This window comes from Cylas formicarius, unplaced genomic scaffold, assembly GCF_029955315.1.
Source record: "Cylas formicarius isolate icCylForm1 unplaced genomic scaffold, icCylForm1.1 PGA_scaffold_3__17_contigs__length_32017465, whole genome shotgun sequence".
Classification (NCBI taxonomy): domain Eukaryota; kingdom Metazoa; phylum Arthropoda; class Insecta; order Coleoptera; family Brentidae; genus Cylas; species Cylas formicarius.
Window position 1 is genome coordinate 15,378,359 of NW_026844326.1, and position 20,640 is coordinate 15,398,998.

The 20,640-nt window shown below is 33.8% G+C and overlaps 1 protein-coding gene across 1 annotated transcript in view; it reads right to left on the minus strand.

Annotated features, from left to right (window-relative positions):
- Positions 1 to 19,706, minus strand: part of LOC132699937 (kinesin-related protein 12) — a 172,772-nt gene extending 153,066 nt beyond the window's left edge. Inside the window, exons 1-2 of the mRNA XM_060666933.1 lie at positions 19,628 to 19,706; positions 17,034 to 17,228 (exon numbers count right to left, since the gene is read on the minus strand). Of these exons, the coding sequence (XP_060522916.1) occupies positions 17,034 to 17,220 (187 nt within the window). The 5' untranslated portion in view covers positions 17,221 to 17,228; positions 19,628 to 19,706. The remainder of the gene's footprint in view (positions 1 to 17,033; positions 17,229 to 19,627) is intronic.
- Positions 19,707 to 20,640: the final 934 nt, after the last annotated feature.

Consider the following 20,640-nt stretch of genomic DNA (forward strand, 5'->3'; position numbering starts at 1 on the left):
CAGGAATCTCAAGAGACTCCGGGTCTATTACACACTTTCCAATAAGAACGTTTTACTACCTATGCAAGGGAATAATACTAAAAACAAGAATGATAAACGCGATAATTTTGTTAATATTTTGCATTTTGAATTAAATACTAACCTTTATTTGATCCTTGAACTTGTTTTTATGACTATAACATCAATGCGTTGTTTTGAAACTTTAAATAGATATTGTACGAGTTTCCTGCAGCTGAGAACCGGAATATAATAGCTTATGCAACAGATCTTCCAAAGGTATACCTTTTCGAAATTGTGTATCTGTTCTACCAATTCTAGGTCCCAAAAGGCATAATAGTTTTTCAAAGTATTCCACCGACATTCTAGTGAAAATTTTCAGATTAGTAGTGTACATATTTTTCACAGTAGTTTATTTTGACCGTATAAAAACAACCGTCTTGCCTATAATTGTCTTGATTCAAAATGCGAATAAAGAGGTGCAACTAGAGTTAAGAACACAGCGAACGCAACAAACACTGAATATCGCGGCCTCTTTCTTATCCGGTCAGCTTTAATCAGTACGCATATTTTGATAATAGGAGTAAATATCGCACATAATGGAATGATTCTCTGTGCACATTAACAGCGCTCTCCACACACTTCACTCATTTATCCCGGAACATTATATGGGATTTGGGTATGCTTTTGACGAACTATAAGCGGCCATGTTGATTGTTGAGTGCCACAGGGTCATATTGGTTGAAACAGATATTTCAAATTTAAAGGTTTTATAATGTTTGTTTTAAAAGCTAGCTATCAGCATAGTAGCTATAGGCCTAATCTGGTAACACAAAAGGCAGTTCCGGATTCATTTCGGGGTCCAATTTCATAAAGTTAAACTCTCAAACTATTAGTTTGATCAATCCCGATTACGAAAGAAACTGTAGTAGCACTATAATATTTCATTCAGAACTATACAAAGTCGAAAGAACAATATCTCCTTGTCCAGCGCTTTCCAGTATATCTTTTATACCTCACTTAAAATAGTTACCCTTGCAGTTGCCCGTTAGCAAATTGAAAAATGTGTTCTGTATAGGTGCAATAAATTTTTAGTTAACACTGTCATTTTCTTGTACATATCAAACTTTTACCACGTTTTTAATTTAATTAAATGGAACTTCTCGTATAAGTATTGTTCCAAATATTTATAGATCTCCCTTTCTGGGTTCAAATACATATACTTTTGTGAAACCGCATCTACTAGTTGTGATTAAAAAATTCAATTTTCTATTTCTACATTAAATAGAATAAATCGCTTAGGCGACTGTCTAAAAATGTTTAGCGCGGATTTTTACATCATTTTTTGGAAATTTGAAAATTACGTATTACTAAACCTAATCGATGAAATGTTACAAGTATATACATTTATTTGAAATCACAAAATAAAATGTTAAGTTTCTTTGAATAGATGTATATTTTCATATTTTTTTATAGAGGAAGACGGTCTGAATCCTTTTGACGTGAAAATATATTCAACTACACTGATTTGACTGGACGTCGTCCACCATAGTTCCGGTGCGATGTTCCCATGCTCTTAGGAAACGGACGTTTAAATGGATATTGAACGATTTAATGTACGATAATTTGTCAAGCTCGTAAAATGAAAAAAACGTACTTTCATTTTATGAAATCATTGAAATGTCACCATTTTTTAAAGTGAATTATCTCATGCTTTAGTAACTAAAATTAAACTCTATTGAAATTTGAAAACTTTTTAGTATCAAAAGCCTCAATGTTGTTAGAAGATGATTTATTGCAAATATGGCTATACAAAGCATTTTGTTCAAAATAATTTTGCAAATGAGCTAAAACCTGTAAAATGATATTTTACAATTGACTTAAAAGTTTGTAGCTATAATATATCTTTTTTCAATTTCTCAAGGCATTCGGCCACGTTCGATTATTTGATATATCCCACCCGGTCCGTTCTTGACATTTTTTATATTTTGTCACAAATGACGTTTGCAGATCAAAGAACATCTACAAATTTTTAACAGCATTTTTAATTTAGATTACAAAAATCGGTGGTTTGCATTTAAATAATAATTAAAGTTGTTAAATAAGTCTTTTCAAAAATTTTATGGATACAGGGTTACCTAAAAAAATATCGATTTCCTCCATCCACTTTAGTATGGAAATGTATATTATACCAAAAATATTTTCAGAAATAAAGTTATGCTTTAGTATATACAAAATTACTAAATGTTAATAATTTTTTACTTACTTTAAGTTGAGTGGAATTGATTTAGTTCAGGCCTCTTACCGAATAATTTCTATCTGTATTCATTTTTTTTTTTAATTTTATACACATTAACTACAAACATCTGAAAATTTACGGAAAATTTTTTTTATAACGTTTCCTTTAATTTATCTTTAGTAAAAGTAAAATACATACGGGAGTTTTCTAAATTCGTCGTTATAATTTTGTTGCAATTTGTACTGTTTATTATAATTGTAAACCAAAGTTTCAAAAGTAGACCGCCTTATAATTGTTGACCGTCTCTGACAAGGAAGAAACTTGGGCACGCAAATGGGGAATATTAATTACAAAAACTTATATGTATTAGTATTTTTCATATATGCGTCCAATTAAAATCGCTCACACTGTATGTAAATTCAACGTGATATATTTTTTAAAAAATTTTATCGCTGTATCATTGGAGCATTTCTCTAAAACCGTCCGGGAATATTTTACGGGCCCTTTAACGCGAGATAACGATCGAAGCCCGAAAAGCCGTATTTCAGGGTCCCGGCTTGTACATTTGGACTTAACCACAAAAGTTATGTGACAGATTGAAAAAGCATACGCACACTTCCTAATAAGATAAAGGTAAAAAATGTCCGCCGTCCTAATTTTTTAAGTTTACGAGTTTCAGATCGGGCGGTGCGACACGCAGGGAACACGTACCAGGCACTGTTGGTACCGAGGTTGGTACCAAATCTTTTGTGGACATTTGGTCAAGACGAGGAACAGGAACGACTGTTTCGCTCTTAAACCATTCTTCAGTTACCCACGCATTGCTCATACGCTTTCCTTTATAACATCAAGAAATTATAATAATTGTATTGTTTTAAAAGAAATTCTAAACGACTCGGATAAAATTTCAACATCGGATAAATGAAAAATTTTTTGACTCTATTGAGCATTAGAAAGGTGGAAGAAATCAGACAAATTTTAATTACTTACAAGCAAACTGAAATGTTTGTTGTTTAATGACAAGTTATCTATCGGTGGAGGATTTCTTGATCAGAAATAACTCACTTCGTTAAGTATATTCCATGACTTACGAGATACCATGTATTATTTAGCTGTGTGAGGACAGAAGCTAGCTATAGAAATTAGAATCTCCAATAATATTATTTAACAAAATATTTAGGCGAGACCGTTTTGAAATGATGTAAGTAATAATTAAGAAAAAAGTAAGTTATTTACGATATAAACCAACTATAAAAAAATAGAAAACTTTAAACCGACACAAGCTCTTGTAAAGGGTATCCCAAAAATGGTTGATCAAAAATAAACGGAAAGAGATCCTAACATATGTCCGAATTCTTGGCATTTTCGGATTATTTGCGTTTTTGTAATTTTTTCAAATTTTTCTGTTTCACACAGTATGTTATTTTTCTTGACTGAATGTTAATAAAAAAACCTATTTGCTTGCAAATTTATCTGTTGGAAACTACAAGTTTATGTATGACTAAGTAAACAGCAGAAGCGCTTCATAGCACTATTAACCATTACTAAAAATATTTACGAGATAGGGTTTATTTTAATTAAAGTGCCATAATATTATTAATATTATTCTAATGCGAATAACGACATTTGATACCTCAAGTACAACAGACATTTATTAATTATTATTATTATAATTATCATTTAAAAAATACAAAAATATTTTTAGAAATTTATGTATGTGGTTTTTTACATTTAACAACATATATTTGTTTAAGACAAAATTCATTTTAGTTATGAAGTGTACACAAAAAATGTTGACATATTTGGCAATATTCCTTATAACAAGAATAGCAACAATTACCAGTGTTTGAACAAGTATTTGCAGTACTTTTTTCTTCTTCATTTTTGGTCTATAACTTTTGAATCGCCTATTATAAAAAGATAAAAGTGTGATTATAACTGCTGTAAGTTGATTCGAGAGGGACAATAGACAGCATGTACTTCTGTGTTCTCGTTACTGTGTAAAAAAGATGCGTACCTTTTCAACCATTGTTGAAATTCACAAATCATTCATTTCCAATGTTCGATTTTAAAACACCTGTAAGTACGCTGAATCAAAGAGTACAATACTTAACCGTAAATGGATTTTTAATAGATGTTATCGACGATTTTCAATAATGGATGTTAAAAATGCAAAATTTACTGTTATACACCGGAGTGCTTTCGGATTTTATAAAATTGTACAGTTTATTAGCTATCTTTTGTCAATGATGTCCAACTTAATTACGAAAGTCAATTTCACATAACTTATATATATATATATATATATATATATATATATATATATATATATATATATATATATATGATGACACTATATTCCGGGATATCATCCGTTCGCTTGTTGAACTCCGACTGGAATCCTGCAACTCACTTGGAATCTTCAATGCTCACGCTCCGAAAACACTTCGCATTCACATTTTTCCATCCGTGAATCAATACGTGAATATATATATATATATATATATATATATATATATATATATATATATATATATATATATATATAATGACACTATACTCCGGGATATCATCCGTTCGCTCGTTGAACTCCGACTGGAATCCTGCATCCGACTGGAATCCTGCAAATCCTGCATCCGACTGGAATCCTGCAGACGTTTCGCCAAAATCTCACTTGGCATCTTCAATGCTCGCGCTCCGAAAACACTTCGAACACTGTTTTTTCGGAGCGCGAGCATTGAAGATGCCAAGTGAGATTTTGGCGAAACGTCTGCAGGATTCCAGTCGGATGCAGGATTTGCAGGATTCCAGTCGGAGTTCAACGAGCGAACGGATGATATCCCGGAGTATAGTGTCATCAGTTTTTCCATCCGTGAATCAATACGTGAGAATATATATATATATATATATATATATATATATATATATATATATATATATATATATATTAGTTAGTTAGAATGTAAAATAGAGAGAAAGAAAACTATTATTAAGTTTAACAACTGAATATGGCAAGAATAAATAATATTGATGAGTAACCGAAAGGCAAATAAATGCTAATTGAAAAATAAGAAAGATCCAATTAAATTGATGTTTTCAAATTTTTATCAGCACAATATATTAACAACTTTATTCGCTCTGGGACCGGTCGAGGAAAAAGGTACGATAAATTAACGACACGTCCATAAAGCATCGTTAACTCTTTTTGCACTATTAATAGCGCAATTAACTGAATTTGTTGTGGTTGATTGGTTTTAATTTGATCAAAATTACTAACGAGATAATCCAAACTATAAAAAAATAATTTTATCTGAGACGTACTTTATATCAAGGCGAGAATAAATAAAACCTTATAAAGAACTTACTACATACTAGCAGACATTAAACTTTGGCAGATACATAGTTCAAAGTCTTTTAAAAAAGATCCAAAATTTTGATTCATCACGGTTTTTATTTAAATTACTTAAAATTTCGAGCTTTATCAGCACCCAAGAGTTAATGTTAGTTAAGTAGGATTAAACAACAATTATTAAGTGCACTGCCACTCATTGTATTGCAATGCAGGAACATTTTCCCAAAATTCCAAGGGTAGTTTATCTTTCAACTCAAAAGGAAAGAATGTGATTATATGAATAAATGGATAAGCTTTTTACGTTTCTCTAGACATTTTCCCAAGTTGAATCTTGCAGTATCGCTAGTACTGCTTCAAACAAAAATTACTGAAATGAGCGCCAAAGATATTTTATCATTTCTATCACAACTTTTTTATCTTAATTTAATTAATGAGTTTGGCGTTTGTGGGTTCTGTATAATAGAATATTTTTAATTATAAAACTTGCCCTTTTTAGGTTATTAATACATTAATGCTAAACAAAAGTCCTTCCTTCCATCATGATTAAATCTTTAAACATTTGGAAATACAGCTACTGGAATGCAAGCAATAAATATTGACCCCTCTAAAAAAAGAACATTTAATCAAAAAGGAAATTGAGACTAACACATTACATAGATTTTTTACAAGTATTGCTGATAATTTAAAAAACAAGTTACCTAAAATCAACAACGATCAAAATTTTCTAGATCTAACCAAAAATCTTCTTTTGTTCAAATTCTCACAAGTGACCTTGAATCAAGTAAGGGATGTTTTTTTTTGGCATATACATGAAAAATTTAAAGAAACTAAAGAATATTTTAATATAACCTCTTACTCATTTGATAAATGCCCTAATCAAGGATGGAGTGTACCCAAATAAAAAATTCCCATACATAAAGGTGGGGAATTTACTGCAAATAACTTTGGACCTATTTCTATGGTACTTTGTATATAAAAAATCATTGAATCGGTATTAAAAACCAAATTAACAAACATTTTGATTATTTCGAAAATTTTAATCTTTACTTTGGTCAGCAATACGGATTCAGGAAGGGTAGATCAACCGACTCTGCTGTCACCAAGCTGGTGAAAGCTATAGTCAAAGGACAAGAAGAAGGCAACATTACGAGTGCAATCTTCTGCAATATTACTAAAGGGTTCGACTGTGCGGACCGCTCGATTCTATTACAAAAATTAAAATATTAAAATTTTGACATCTTGAGCCGAAGTCTGATGGGTTTATTTATAGCTAAGAGGGGACAATAAGTTGTTTATAACAATAAAACATTACAGTACATTAGCAGCTCATATATATCAACGACCTTCCTGAAGCCCTTTTGAATGGTTGGCTGACGTTGTTTGACAACGACAATACTTTCTTAATAAATAAAAAATCTTACTGTAGCACTTGGCGAATTAACAAGAGCCAAGGACTGGTTTACAAAAAATAGCTTAACCCTTAACGAAGGGAAAACATTTTTGTAATATTCTCGTAAAGGCACATCAACGAAGTAAACAATGAGCAAAGTGCAAAATTCTTGGGAATTCATTTAGACCCTATATTGGTGCCACCACACAGACCAAGTAGCTAAAAAAATCTCAAAAAACATTTTTCTAATATGTAGCCTAAAGGGCACTGTAGATTGTAACATATATTGACAGGATGCTTTAATTGGCTCCCACTTGATTTATAGTCTGATGAACTAGGGCCAGGCTCCCGGTGCAGCAAGAGTCTTTGACCTACAAAGTAGAGTAATTAGAATAACCACAACCCTCAAATCTCTGTATTTGATGTTACGTCTAAATTTTCGCCGCTTAAAATTCTTACACTGCCAAGCGCTTACATCTTCAGTGTCTAGTTTACGCTAACGAGAATAAAACATATTTTTTACATGTGAATAAAGTTCACCCCTAGAAAACACGGAATAGGGACTTCCTGAGACCTGATTTCTTCCGTCTTAATACGAGTAGGGTAGGTTCAACTTACTACTGAATCCATTTTTTTAATAAACTTAAGCCCTACTCCGAATGAACAGGTTCAAATCTTCAAAGCAATCATTTTACCGCTTGAAGGAATTTATATCTAGTCTGATGATTGCACCTCTTCGACTCCCCTTCGGTGATAAGTTTCTATGCTAATCTTCGTTCAGCTTCAATGTAATTCCAGATGCCCACAGAGCGCTTTATGTTTTATGTATTATGATTTGTGTTTTATATGTATATTATGTTGTAAAATTGTTATTCCATATTATATTTTATTGCCGTGAGTGATTATGTACATGTTCTATGTTTGTAACCTGCTAATAAATGAAATGAAAAGAAAAAATGAAAGGAAGAAGAAACCTAATAGGGTCGCGAGGTCGACTCAATAAAGAGTGGATAAGTTCTTTCATGCAGTGTTTTATTGAACATCCAAATTAAAAAAAAAACTAGGACTTTACAATTAACTATAAAACGGAAGTTTTCTTTTTTCTTTATTGTGGTATTAAAGACTGTCCGTACGAGTTTGACGATTGCGTAGTGTAGAATCAGTGGAAATTGAAAACAAGTAGCATCAACGACAACCTGTAATTTTACGACGAAGCACGCGACTGATTGAGATCGACGTCGCCCCTTGGCGGAAGTGGTGCACAGTGACCGGAACACTACACCGTGGTCTTAATAGGTAGATCCGTGCATCGTGAAATACCCGCTGACCGTGAACGATGAACGGTCAGGGGCTTTCGACCAGACCTCGTTTGCGCTTTGATCCAAATGTGTTCAACAATTACTTTTAATCCAAATAAATAATTAATGACTTTGACCATTACATTGTCTAATGAATGCTCTCTATACTATCTAAAGAAAAATAACGGCCAAACATAACTGATTTACACTGAAAAACGCTATCTTTTAATGACAAGTTCTGTTCCTACACAAGCAAGTCAAATACGTAACACTGCGATACCCCTTTTTTTAAGTTAGAGTTAAGCAATAAAAGATCTTAGGCGCTTTTTTCTAGCCCTTATTCTTATGCTTCAAGCTTTCACCCAGGATTGTAGGCTTCATCAGGAAGAAGAATGTGCAGCTAATTCAAACTATAAATTATCAATCCAAAAGCAAGTGGTCGGCAAAATTTTCGTTATTATTTAAAATACAGCGACAAAAGATTAGTTTAAACTAATAGACAGTCATCATTACATTACAATTTAAAACAACAACAACTTAAAACAAGTACAACAGAAAGAATCACACATTAAAAATAGTTTTTTCTTTCTATAAATATCAACGCCATGTTAACAACAAATTTTTTAAGTCCACTTAGACTTAGACTTTTGTGGTTAACATGGCGTTCATATTTAAGAAGAAGAGAAACCCCTCCCGCTGAAAGGGAGAAAGGAATATGTCTAAGCGAACTATATATAGTCTATTAAGGTAGTTTTATCTCGTAGGGCGTTGCCAATCCTGCATCGAACGCTTCCCTAAATGTCAGAAAACCGTAAGCGGAGCTGTTACAGCGGTATGGTTCCGACATGGAGATACAGAATGGCAAGAGAGTCCACTGCATTAATCTTCCAAGCAAGCTAATTCCGGGTCGCAAAGTGAAAAGTCAACTACCGGCCACACGAGTTTGAATTATTAGACATAGTATGGAAACTTAGGTACTGATCATCAGAAACATCCAGATGAGAAACACCGTAAACATTGGTACGGGGAATGTAAAAAGCTTGAAGACAATAACGGGTAAACTAGCAAGCTTCGAAAACGAGTTGTTAAGGTACAAAATAGAAATTACGGGACTGGCGGATACACACTGACTAATGAACGGCTACTTCAAAACCTTCAATGGAAACTAATGCTATTTCTCTGGCAATGGCAAACGAACAGTCACAAGCGTAACCATTCTAATATCAGTCAGAATCTATAAATTCGTCATAGAATTTAGAGCTCTGAAGACCTGTGAACGACAGAATAGTTCTCGAATAAATCTACAACAAATTAGAACTTACCATCATTAATAGTTTGCAGCAACTTCAACGCAAAAGTTAGGAACAACAAAAAGAATGATGATCTGAAAAATATCCTGAAAAAATACAGGTTGGGAGAGAGGAATGAAAGAGACCGTTTAATCGAATTTGCCATCGATACCAGCTATTCTATAACGAACACCAGATTTAAACACCACATTCACAGACTCTATACTTGGGGTAGTCTTGGAGACAGAACACCGAATCAAAAAGGCTACAAATTGATCAACACTCGAACGTACATAACCAGGGGCAATATGTGAATGAGACGATCAGGTCCTATTTGCTAAAATAAAACTCAAACTCAAAACACTCCTCAATCACATAACACCACAAAGATTAATAAAAAGAAAGGACGAAGAAATTTTCCAAGGAACCCATGCTTTCGTGACTATCTGAACAGGAAGTCCAACAGTCCAAGAAATATGGGAAGATTTCAACAAATCCACAACAACTACAACAGGGTCAGAAAAAGAAGAAGATCAACAATTTAACTCGACTCGATCTAAATAACCAACCAAGAGACCTCTTCAAAAAAATAAAATATCTTATCAGGGACTTTAAAGCCAGAAATTGGGCAATCGAAGATAAAAATGGAACTCTAAGAACAAAAAAAGGAGACAATATTAAGATGTGGAGATCATATTGCGAAGAATTATACAAAGACAGTGAAAAATATAACCATGTCAACCACCACGAAAATTCAGAGAAAGCACCGGACATCCTTAAAAGTGAAGTCGAGTTGGTCATAAACAAATTAAAATACCATAAATTCCCAGATTCGGACCTAATGACAACAGAAATAGTAAAAGCAATTAAAGAACCTGGATTAAAAATGATCTGGAATAAAATATGGCACACAGGAGAATGGCCCAACGACTGGACACACTCCACCATTGTCACTCTCCACAAGAAAGGGAGCATACATAAGTGCAGCAACTATCGTACAATTTCCCTCATCTCACATGGCAGTAAATTATAAATGAAAGACTGAAAGCTTTCCTAGAAAGAGAAATTCCAGAAGAACAAGCAGGTTTCACCAAGGGCAGAGGCACTCGTAAACATTTTCCGAATATGCGTCAAATCATAGAGAAAGCAATAGAATACAACATCCCTCTTTATATTTGTTTCGTAGACTATAAAAAAGTTTTTGATAAAGTCACATGGCAACACCTGTTCACTTACCATCTAGTTGTATTAGCATACTACAGGACCAGTTAGAATACTGGATTCAGCTTGAAAGGAATTTTCCCTTGACCAAGAAGTCAGACAGAGGTGTATATTGTCTGCTCAACTATTAAACATCATGAGAAGATTGCTAGAAACATGGAAAGGAGGTATTTCAATAAATGGCCAAAAAATAAATAATCTATGCTTCACAGATGATACAGTACTACTCGCTAGCAATCAAGAAGAGTGAATCAATTTAGTAAATAGAATAGAAAACAAAAAAATAGAAAGCAAAAAAAACAAAATCATTATGGTTGACAGACACCATAGCAACCATCCAAATATAAATCATATTGACCACTTTGAAGTCGTTAAGTCTTACGTATACCTGCGACCACAATTGACAACTACAGGCACATCGGAAGAAGAAGTGAAGCATGGGTGCAATATGGCAACAGTAGTTGATGGGAGAGTGGCCGAAATCTGGACCGCTAGATTTCAAGAGCCATCAACCGGGTAGTCAACTATCTGGTACTCTGGTAGGCGGAACGTAATAAGATCGATGCTACCGAGAAGTATTGTTATAGACGTATGCTCCGTATCTCATGGACTGAACGGCGTACAAACGTCTCCATTATAAATGAACTTAACATTACCAACAGACTTTCCAGTAAAATTGGACTAAAACAACTAATATGGTTTGGACATGTAATGAGGAAAAGCCGTACAATATGGAAAAGCTCATAACTCAAGGCAAGGTGGAGGCAAATAGACCACGTGGTCGCTCTCCGACTCGATGGATGGATCAGATCACGACTAGCTCTAGGAAGCCAATGCACGATGTCATCGATATTTCAAAAGACATGCTGAAAAATCATCCATGATGTTACGCTGACCACCACATTCCCTCATGGCGGTCAGGACTGAAAAAAGGGAGAGAAGATTTTTTTTATATTCGCACTGTTGCCAAATAAAGGAATATTGCAATTTTATACAAATTTTAAGTATATATGAACCATATCTCAAAGCAACATAGGACTTAATTAAGTGACGGTCTACATCAGAAACAATATTTTTATTTATTTTCTGCATATAATGTTAGAAGATTTTCAATTAGTTTATTTATTTTTTTTTTGGTCAGATCTAAGCTTTTTGTATTTATTAGCGTCGCACCTATTGGTGTTATGCGCCGTGACCATGTTTCTTTTTTCTATTTTGAACGATATTTGTGAAAATACTTTCCATCAAATGCTGTTTCTTGTGTAAATATAAATTTGATCGAAAATAATCCTGATATTACGATGATTTAATAGTATCCGTAGATATGCGCAATAATCTCTTTTTGTCTCTCTTTCTCCGTGAGTGAAAAGACTCGTGTACTATATATCTGCCTTCTACGAGTATTAATTTTGTGGTCGTCGACGAACATACTGAAGGGAATACCCGGTTTTATTATTCCGCGCCATTTATCAATTAGGTATTGATCAAACGGCATTGTCGTGCTACGAAAGTACCCGCTGAGCCTAGCTTCCCAAATTTACTACTCATATTTTTCGATCTCCTCCTCCTCTCGTAAAATCTATTCCGTTTTCCACTTTCAAATTACAAAACGAACGTTCACGAATCGATCGGCGTAACTGTTATTGAATGACAAGCCGAACACGCTTTTGTCTTGAAATGCTCTTTCACGCTCCGCATATCATCCAGATGGCAGTATAACGACCGTACGGCAAGACGGCAAATCTCCGGATAAAATAAAAACGCGAAACAGGCACGGAACAACACGTGAACAAGAACGTTGTCGGAGACGACCTCCGGGGTCTCCGGAATGGAATTGTTGGGCCGCGTAAGGTCGGAGTTCACGCCGCGTCTGTAGGCGGAACGACATTCGTGGGCGAAAAATAAGCAATATCAGACTATCATAACGCAGTGGCGTTACGACAGGCTCGGTTTGAACGCTTCTTCCCAGATTTTAAACTGTTGCGGTGTGATAAAAGAGTTGGAGACGTCACACAGCGCTCCACACCATGGACAAAATTAAAAATTTTCACTTCACCTCATAATATTATTTCGTGATAAAAAGGGCTGTCAGAAATTGTAAAAACTGATGGAATCTTCAGTTGCAATCAACTCGCCTTGTTTCAATTGACAGTCAATGTTTACGTTTTTAATAAAAGCGTTTACTTTATGTACCAATATTCGTTTGTGAAGACGATGTTACAACAATTTAGATAGAATCCAAAAATTAATTTTCCATAATGGAAAATCGACCTCAAGGTCCGTACTTTTTCATGTTTTATTCTTTATTGGTTTGTCGAAGTTATTAAGTTTTTTTAACAAGCGTCTTAAAATATGTAAAAAAATGAATACAGGAAAATTAAAGGAGAATTAAAAAAAAAAAAAACATTCGTGAGATTATTAAACTTTTAGAAGAATTTTTAATACTTACGTTTCCTATTTAAAGAAAATTAGCCGCTACAATTCGCTACTCTGACCTTCTAAAATGTTTGCATCAGAAACTCGGTCCTTATAAACGAGTAGTTTTGTGCGAATGAGACAAAGGTGTATTATCAACAAAATAAAGTACTTATTGAACTTTGAAGTCATTCCAAATGATACATTTCAATATTTAGAACAAAGAATAAAATTTTTCTGCTTCACTGTAAAAACTAAATTTAGAAGTGGCATAAGAAATAGATCATATTTTTTAAAGAGTTACGGTGACTGGCTCAGTTGTGAATGTTCACTTCCTGATGAACTTGCTAATATATCAAGAACGCAAGATGAAGATATGCCGGACCTAGGCGTGGCAGGCCCGTTAAACCTTTCAATAAATCGTCACGTAAAACTAAAAAACGATGGGTTGCAGATATCTTAATTTCATAACCGGCTGAAGAGATAAACTTTACCGCAGAAATTTCTTAGACATGCGCCAACACCATTCAACTCCAGTATTGTATAACGACACAAAATGCTTTGGCATTAATTATAGACTTAAATCTTTGAAAGCGAAGTGTTATTTGCTTTTTACAAAACTTCTGGATTCCTCCTGCGTCGACTTTTGCTCAGTCGAAATTGCTGACGTTTCGCCAGTCATCCTGTTGACTTCTTCAGAGCTTGACTGAAACTGTTATTTGAATTTGAATTGTTATATGAAGTGTTATTTATTCATTTCATAAGTATCATAAGGAGTGCCTTCCAAGTAAACATATTTTAACAAATTTTAAAAATCAAATTTTACCTTCCAAATTAGAAGAAGATATCTCAGCGGAATATTATCTACAGGAAATATTAGAAAAAACTGCCCATAGTTTATCACAACTTTTAAATATTCACTCCAAAATAAAAACAAAACTCTTTTGCAAGTGGAGTTTCGATGGTAGTGGTAATCATAGTCTTTAGGAAACAAAAATTTCTCGAATGAGATATAATGAGGATGGATAAATATTTCTTTCTGGTAGCCTTTGTACCACTTAAGTTGGTGAAATGTGACAGCGGCGAAGTTTTGTAGGTCAATCCTCGATTTTATTCTGTACACCGTTAAAATTTTTGTTTATGAAAAGAAATGTCAAACTAATTCGTGCAGAGGACTCCAAAATGAATGAACAAATTAAAAAAAAATGCTTAATTATTTAACTGACTGGAGAATTTTTTCGACGTGTTGCATACTATATATTTTCTACGTCCTTAATTTTTTGGTACATTTTTGCAAAATTGCAGGAAAACATTTACCATTTATTATAATCTTGTGACTCACGTACCGAAAACGTCCTAACTGGCAGATATTTGCATATCTAAGAACGCTGAATCCCAAATGATCAGGTGCGATTGGTTCTAAACCTTCTTTTGATAAACGGGATGCAGGCAGCATTAAAAAGGGCTCTGAGGTAGAATTTTACACGATTTTTACAATGTTTGATGGCAGTGTTAGTATTATTCTAAGGGAACCTAATTTAACAACTAAATGTGTTATTTGTGCAGCTACTCAAAAACAGAATTCTAAGATTAGTCATAAACTTTTTCATCCCAAGTCCTTACGACAATTACTACTCGGTACAGTCTCTACAAACGTTTAAATTATTTTCGGGGATTATTCTTCAAAAACTGCCCCCTAGTTATTGCCTTTCATGCTGTGGCCAATAACAATACACAGTTTTTATTATGCAAAAATAGCCAACAACAATAATTAAAAACTATGCAAAAGACCCTGCGAATACAATATAAACGGGCGTCAAATCCCATAGCCAAAGGACAAAAACAAGTCAACTATACAGATCGAAGACAAGTCAACTAAAGGAAGTCTTGATACATCCCGTTTATCAAATCAGCGACAGTCGACCGCAAATCTAGTTCATATAATAAAAGAAGGTTTAGAACCAATCGCATCTGATCATTTGGCATTCAGTGTTCTTAGATATGCGAATATCTGCCAGTTAGGACGTTTTCGGTACGTGAGTCACAAGATTTTAATACATGGTAAATATTTTCGTGAAATTTTGCAAAAATGTACCCAAAAATTAAGAACGTAGAAAATATATAGTTGCAACGCGTTGAAAAAATTCTCCAGTCAGTCGTTTATTAAACACATGCCAAATCAAACTCGTGCCTAAAGTAGTGTTTATCCAACTTGTTGCAGAATGCACTATCGAGGCAACACCTGATGTTAGTAAGGTTGGTTAAAAAACAGCTGGCTAAACCGTACGACAGTTGTGACAAATGTTACACAGTTTCTTAATCTCCCACAATATTGAATTATCCAGATTGCAGTCCACGATTTCAATAAAATATGTTTCTACATGAAAGAGTTCTAGATTCCAATTTTTTGTAGTGAAAACTGTTTACTTGTATGTGAATATAATGAGCTTCTATAGTTAGAAAGATACCAAAGGAATCTTGACATAATGGTGAAGGATGAATAGACATCATTATGTCTATTCAGCCTTAAACAACATACTTGTAATATAGAAGCGATAAATTAATTCGTTTTTTCCGAAAGTTTCATGCGCATCGGAGCACATTTTGCAGAAAAAGTACTAACAGCCAAAGTGAAAACTGTCGCGCTCACGAACTATTACCTATCACCAAGGATGTTGAACGCCAATGTCTCATTTGATGAAAATGAGTGTTTTTATGTTGGTTACTTACCTTCATAATGAGTAAGGTGTCTAGGATATTCAATATATCTAGCTATATAATAATACTTATGATAGTAGTCTCCTGGGTGCGCAATATAAGTGAAGAGCTAAATTAATAAACATTTAACGACTCTAATTATTTCAGATAGTCTTATTTAATACTATATTATTTACATTTCCATATTTTCTTCAATACTTGTTTTGTCTTTTAAAGTAAAAAGTGTTTTATTCTCCGTGTAACATTAATTTTTCTACATGAAACAGACCATAGGCACCCACAGCTATAAAGTCCGGTTTAATAAATTTGCTACATTGTAGGAAGTTGTTCCTCCAGCGAATTCTATTTCTCATATCGTTCGCCGTTCAGAGACTTACGATAGAATTTACTGCATCGATAACATTCTCCGATCAGTAATTATATCTTGAAGTACTGAGGGCATATTCCATTAAAGATAGTCCTGATTTTTTTGTTGGAATTAAAAAGCATATCTGGTGGCATAAACAGTCACGATATACAAATAGACGAAATTTCATTCATTTCATACTTCCTCCAAGAAATTTTAGCCGAAAAACCGAAATTTCGTATCAATCTCCAATAATTATCGAATTTATATAACGTCATTTTATTTTCATTTGATTTATTTTAATTCTTTTATGTTAGTTCTCGTATTTTTGAAATAATGATTAATTGATTTAACTTTAGAAATTAACTTTTATAACTGTTGAAATAAATACAGCATAGCAAAAAGGGAATCCAAGTATTCTTGATACCAAATTTATATCGTGAAGTTGGTGAAGCCGGTGGAGAAATAATCATTCTGAAAATTCAACTTAGATCCGATATAGTTTACGGAGAGTCATCGGACTTGGCTGGAGCAATATATTAAATTGAAGAATTGGAAATCTGTTTTTGGGGCGAAAATGATTTTGTAAATAAAGATGTTTTAACACGACCCTTCTCTACTGGATGTTAATGTTAGGATGCCAGTTTTTAAAAATGTTACTCTAACAGGATATTAACAACTACCGTACCTAAATCAATGTAGATATAATATTTGAAATAATCTAAAAACCAATTTAGCAAAAATCGGTAAACAAAAAAAAGAACTTACCTCTTTCATAAGATCTGGAATTTCTTAGACTGTCCGTTATGGAAAATAATCCAGTGCGTCGGGGTTCTTTTGATGCTTCAGTAGTCTCATCTGCACTATCATTGTCATTTACATCACACGCGTGAAATTCAACCACGTTATCATTGGTGCCCGCAATATTTTGAATATTTTGGCAATTCTTCTCCATCGTTGAAACTGAAATCAAAAGTATTGTAATTACCAAAGATTTTTCGAAGTTTTAGCTCAATTGATAGTACAATTCATAAAACTAACCAAAACTAACTGAATAGGTTCGTTGGTCAATTGGTTAAAATACTTTTGACAAAACTTCTGGATTTGTCTTGCGTCGGTTTTTGCTGAGTCGAACTTGCTGACGTTTCGCCAATCATCCTGTTGGCTTCTTCAGAGCTTGACTGAAACTGAACAGGTACAGAGTAAAATGCGAGCCGGTTTCAGTCAAGCTCTGAAGAAGCCAACAGGATAATTGGCGAAATGTCAGCAAGTTGGACTTAGCAAAAACCGACGCTGGAGGAATCCAGAAGTTTTGCAAAAAGTATTACAGTAGCCTGTGAGCCCTTGAAAAAAAATTAGTTGGTTAGAAATAAATACGAAACCAACTAACCTTTAGCAAGTTTTACAATTTCATTAACTGCAAAGGAGTTCACACCACGTTTCTTATCAGATTTTTGAATGCAGCTCTGTACTGACGATAGCCTTAATGGTCAGCTTCGAGAAAAATATTCTAAACGTATTTTTGTCCTTGACTTTAATAAATAGAATCACTCGATTTTATTGCGCCTTTCTTCACTTACAGTATATTGTCATGTATTTTCTTAGTGTGTTATATTGAATATATATACTTTTGATGCTAAAATATTTTAGGAAAAATCACAATTTTTAAGAGTTTGACCTTATGTCGTTTGACATTTAGTCGTGTATTTTTACAGCAAAAAAAGGGGAAATGCAAAGACTCCTGCCATTCATGTTATGAAGAAACTTCTCTTATAGGTAAAGAAAAGAAGAGCAACGAAATCGTGGCTGCCCTATTGGCCCTTACTAATTTAATATAGGAATTAAGGACGACAATCATTGTTAAGTTTAATGACACCAATCATTAAAAAGGAGAATAGTGTTATAAAACGTGCCAGTACTAAAACTATTAATTTTTTTAACAACAGTTTCTGTCAGCTATTCACAAAACTTCCAGATTCCTCCTGCGTCGATTGTTGTTGCTTTACAACAACTGACGCAGCAGGAATCCAGAAGTTTTGTAAACAGTATTACAGTAGCCTGTGGAAGTTTCTTTAAAAAGTTTCTGTCTGCTTGCCGATCGATCTGCAGCAGCTTTTCGTTCATAATCTTTTAAGCAGGTGATTTCGGTCACTATGTTATTTTGTTTTTTTTTATATATATATATAAGAACTCTTTTTATCCCTTAGATATCAAATGTCAAATTAAAACTTAATCACTACTCAAGTGATACACGTTTAATTAACAACAGCAAACAGCGCAGAAACCAAAAAACACGACGTGTGGCAATAGCGTCAATACGCAAGTACAGAGTTTAATAACCGGTTTGAATTGCGTTTTCATCCACACAGACACCAATGCTCCAACCGCAAACCAAAAATCAAAACCGAACAGGACTGCACAAACAAATTATATTCGTAGCTTTTTAGAATTTGTTATATGTCGATTGACAGGAATATTTAATTTGGCTTAGAAATACCTTCCTCTCTTTTTCAGAAACCAGCTCTGGCGTCACCCGGACAGCTTTCACGTTCAAATAAGAAGAAGTAAATATGCAGGTCGCACACCAGAAGCAACAAGATTTATTCAGTTTCTCAGAATAAAATATAAACTTAAACTGGAATATGTAATAATCAGGTGCAATAAAATTTCCGCCAACAAACTGAGTTATAGCAGTAATATAAAAGCAGGAAAGACACAGAGCTGATTAAATGTATCCGGCGATCGCATTAAATAGTTAAATTGATAACGGCTACTCTTATATATTTAAAAGATAATGAATTTCCTTTGCGCTGGAAGTACGACTCGAATTAGCATAATCGATTGGTACCAATTTGACGGCGATTCCAAATACGCGACACCTAGCCGGCAAAAGCCACGCTGTCGTAGACAATCTTATCACGGATAACATATTCACCTTCGTTATTGTTAAAATTATAATCGAACACGTTCTACGTGTGTGCCTAAACACAAATTTAGATTTAAATTGCTGAAAATTCGGCGCACGACTGATTTCAGGTTTGACGGTTTCGGTCGACGTTCGGGTACATAGGTTAAAGTTAATGTGTGACGGCGTATGACCTGAAACGACCTCCCGATATATCTAAAAATGTTTCACTTTCCGCCCGCCCGCAGGCAGTCTGTGGTTCGAAATAACCCGATTATTTAATTTTGGATCGCGATACGATTTGACGAGCGCGTTTTCCGTTTGCCAACAGTTTTTATTGAACGCCCGCGTCTTTATTGTTTGATTTGCAAATCGAAATCGGACATTTTCGATGACCTCGTGAGTGGCATTGTACGTAACAAGAGATAAATATCGACTTTTAAAGTAACTGACTTACCTGTAACCGCGAAACGTCGTCTTGAATGGGGACCAGCAAAAAAAAACTTTAAAATAACGCATAAAAAATGCCCGTGCCGCAAAATACTGACGATTAAAAGCGTACAAACAGGTAAACTCAAACGGTAACGCCTTATCTCGGGTCAGGCCTTATCTCTTATCAAGGCATAAAGGTTACGATACGTATGTTAACGACTATATTGTTTATAGTCAAACTAAGCGCTTATTGCGATTGCCAGTACAGGTGTGGAATATTTATTGATAATAGAGGATTTGTTGGATGTTATCTTTCGACACGATGCGTCGGGCCTTTTTAGAATAGCAGTTTGGGGTCAATGGAATGTAAATTGTGGGCCGTGTTTTTTGATTTTCAATCTTAATGGAATTTAGGAAAAGAGAGTTTTGATCTATATACACAGTAGATTTTCAATATTGATAATTATGTTTTCACGTTATATACTAATTTGAAACTTAAAATTGGCTATAAGGTTGTCTGTTACAACATTTTGTTTTTTATATACCCATCTCAAGACCCAAACAATAATTTTCAAATAGGGATGTCACTTTCTGTTTTGTTATCCAAAATCAATCAGCAATGTTTCGGATTTCCATAATCAATACTTTTTAACGAATCAAGCAAACAAGATATATTTAAAAATTAAAAGTAAGTGGACAACATGAAACCCACCAAAATATCTTTACAGAAGTGGGCATTTTAAGCATCGCCCTGATCAACTAATTATCATTCCAAAACCATCCACCATAGCAGACCTGAACATTTACCCACTAAAGTTGCTAATACTTCTAAAATTACAGATTTTTTAATTATTCGAAATTACCATAAATTGAAATTATTCCAAATTAAAAGATTTTTCTCAATTGTATTTTTTTTAATTATTGGTGAAAACCTTTTTTAACACATCCACAAGATACTTAATTGTAAAACCTGGATACGTTATGTTTGACGTAACATTCATATAATAATAATAATAAAGTTTTTTATTGAATTAAGTA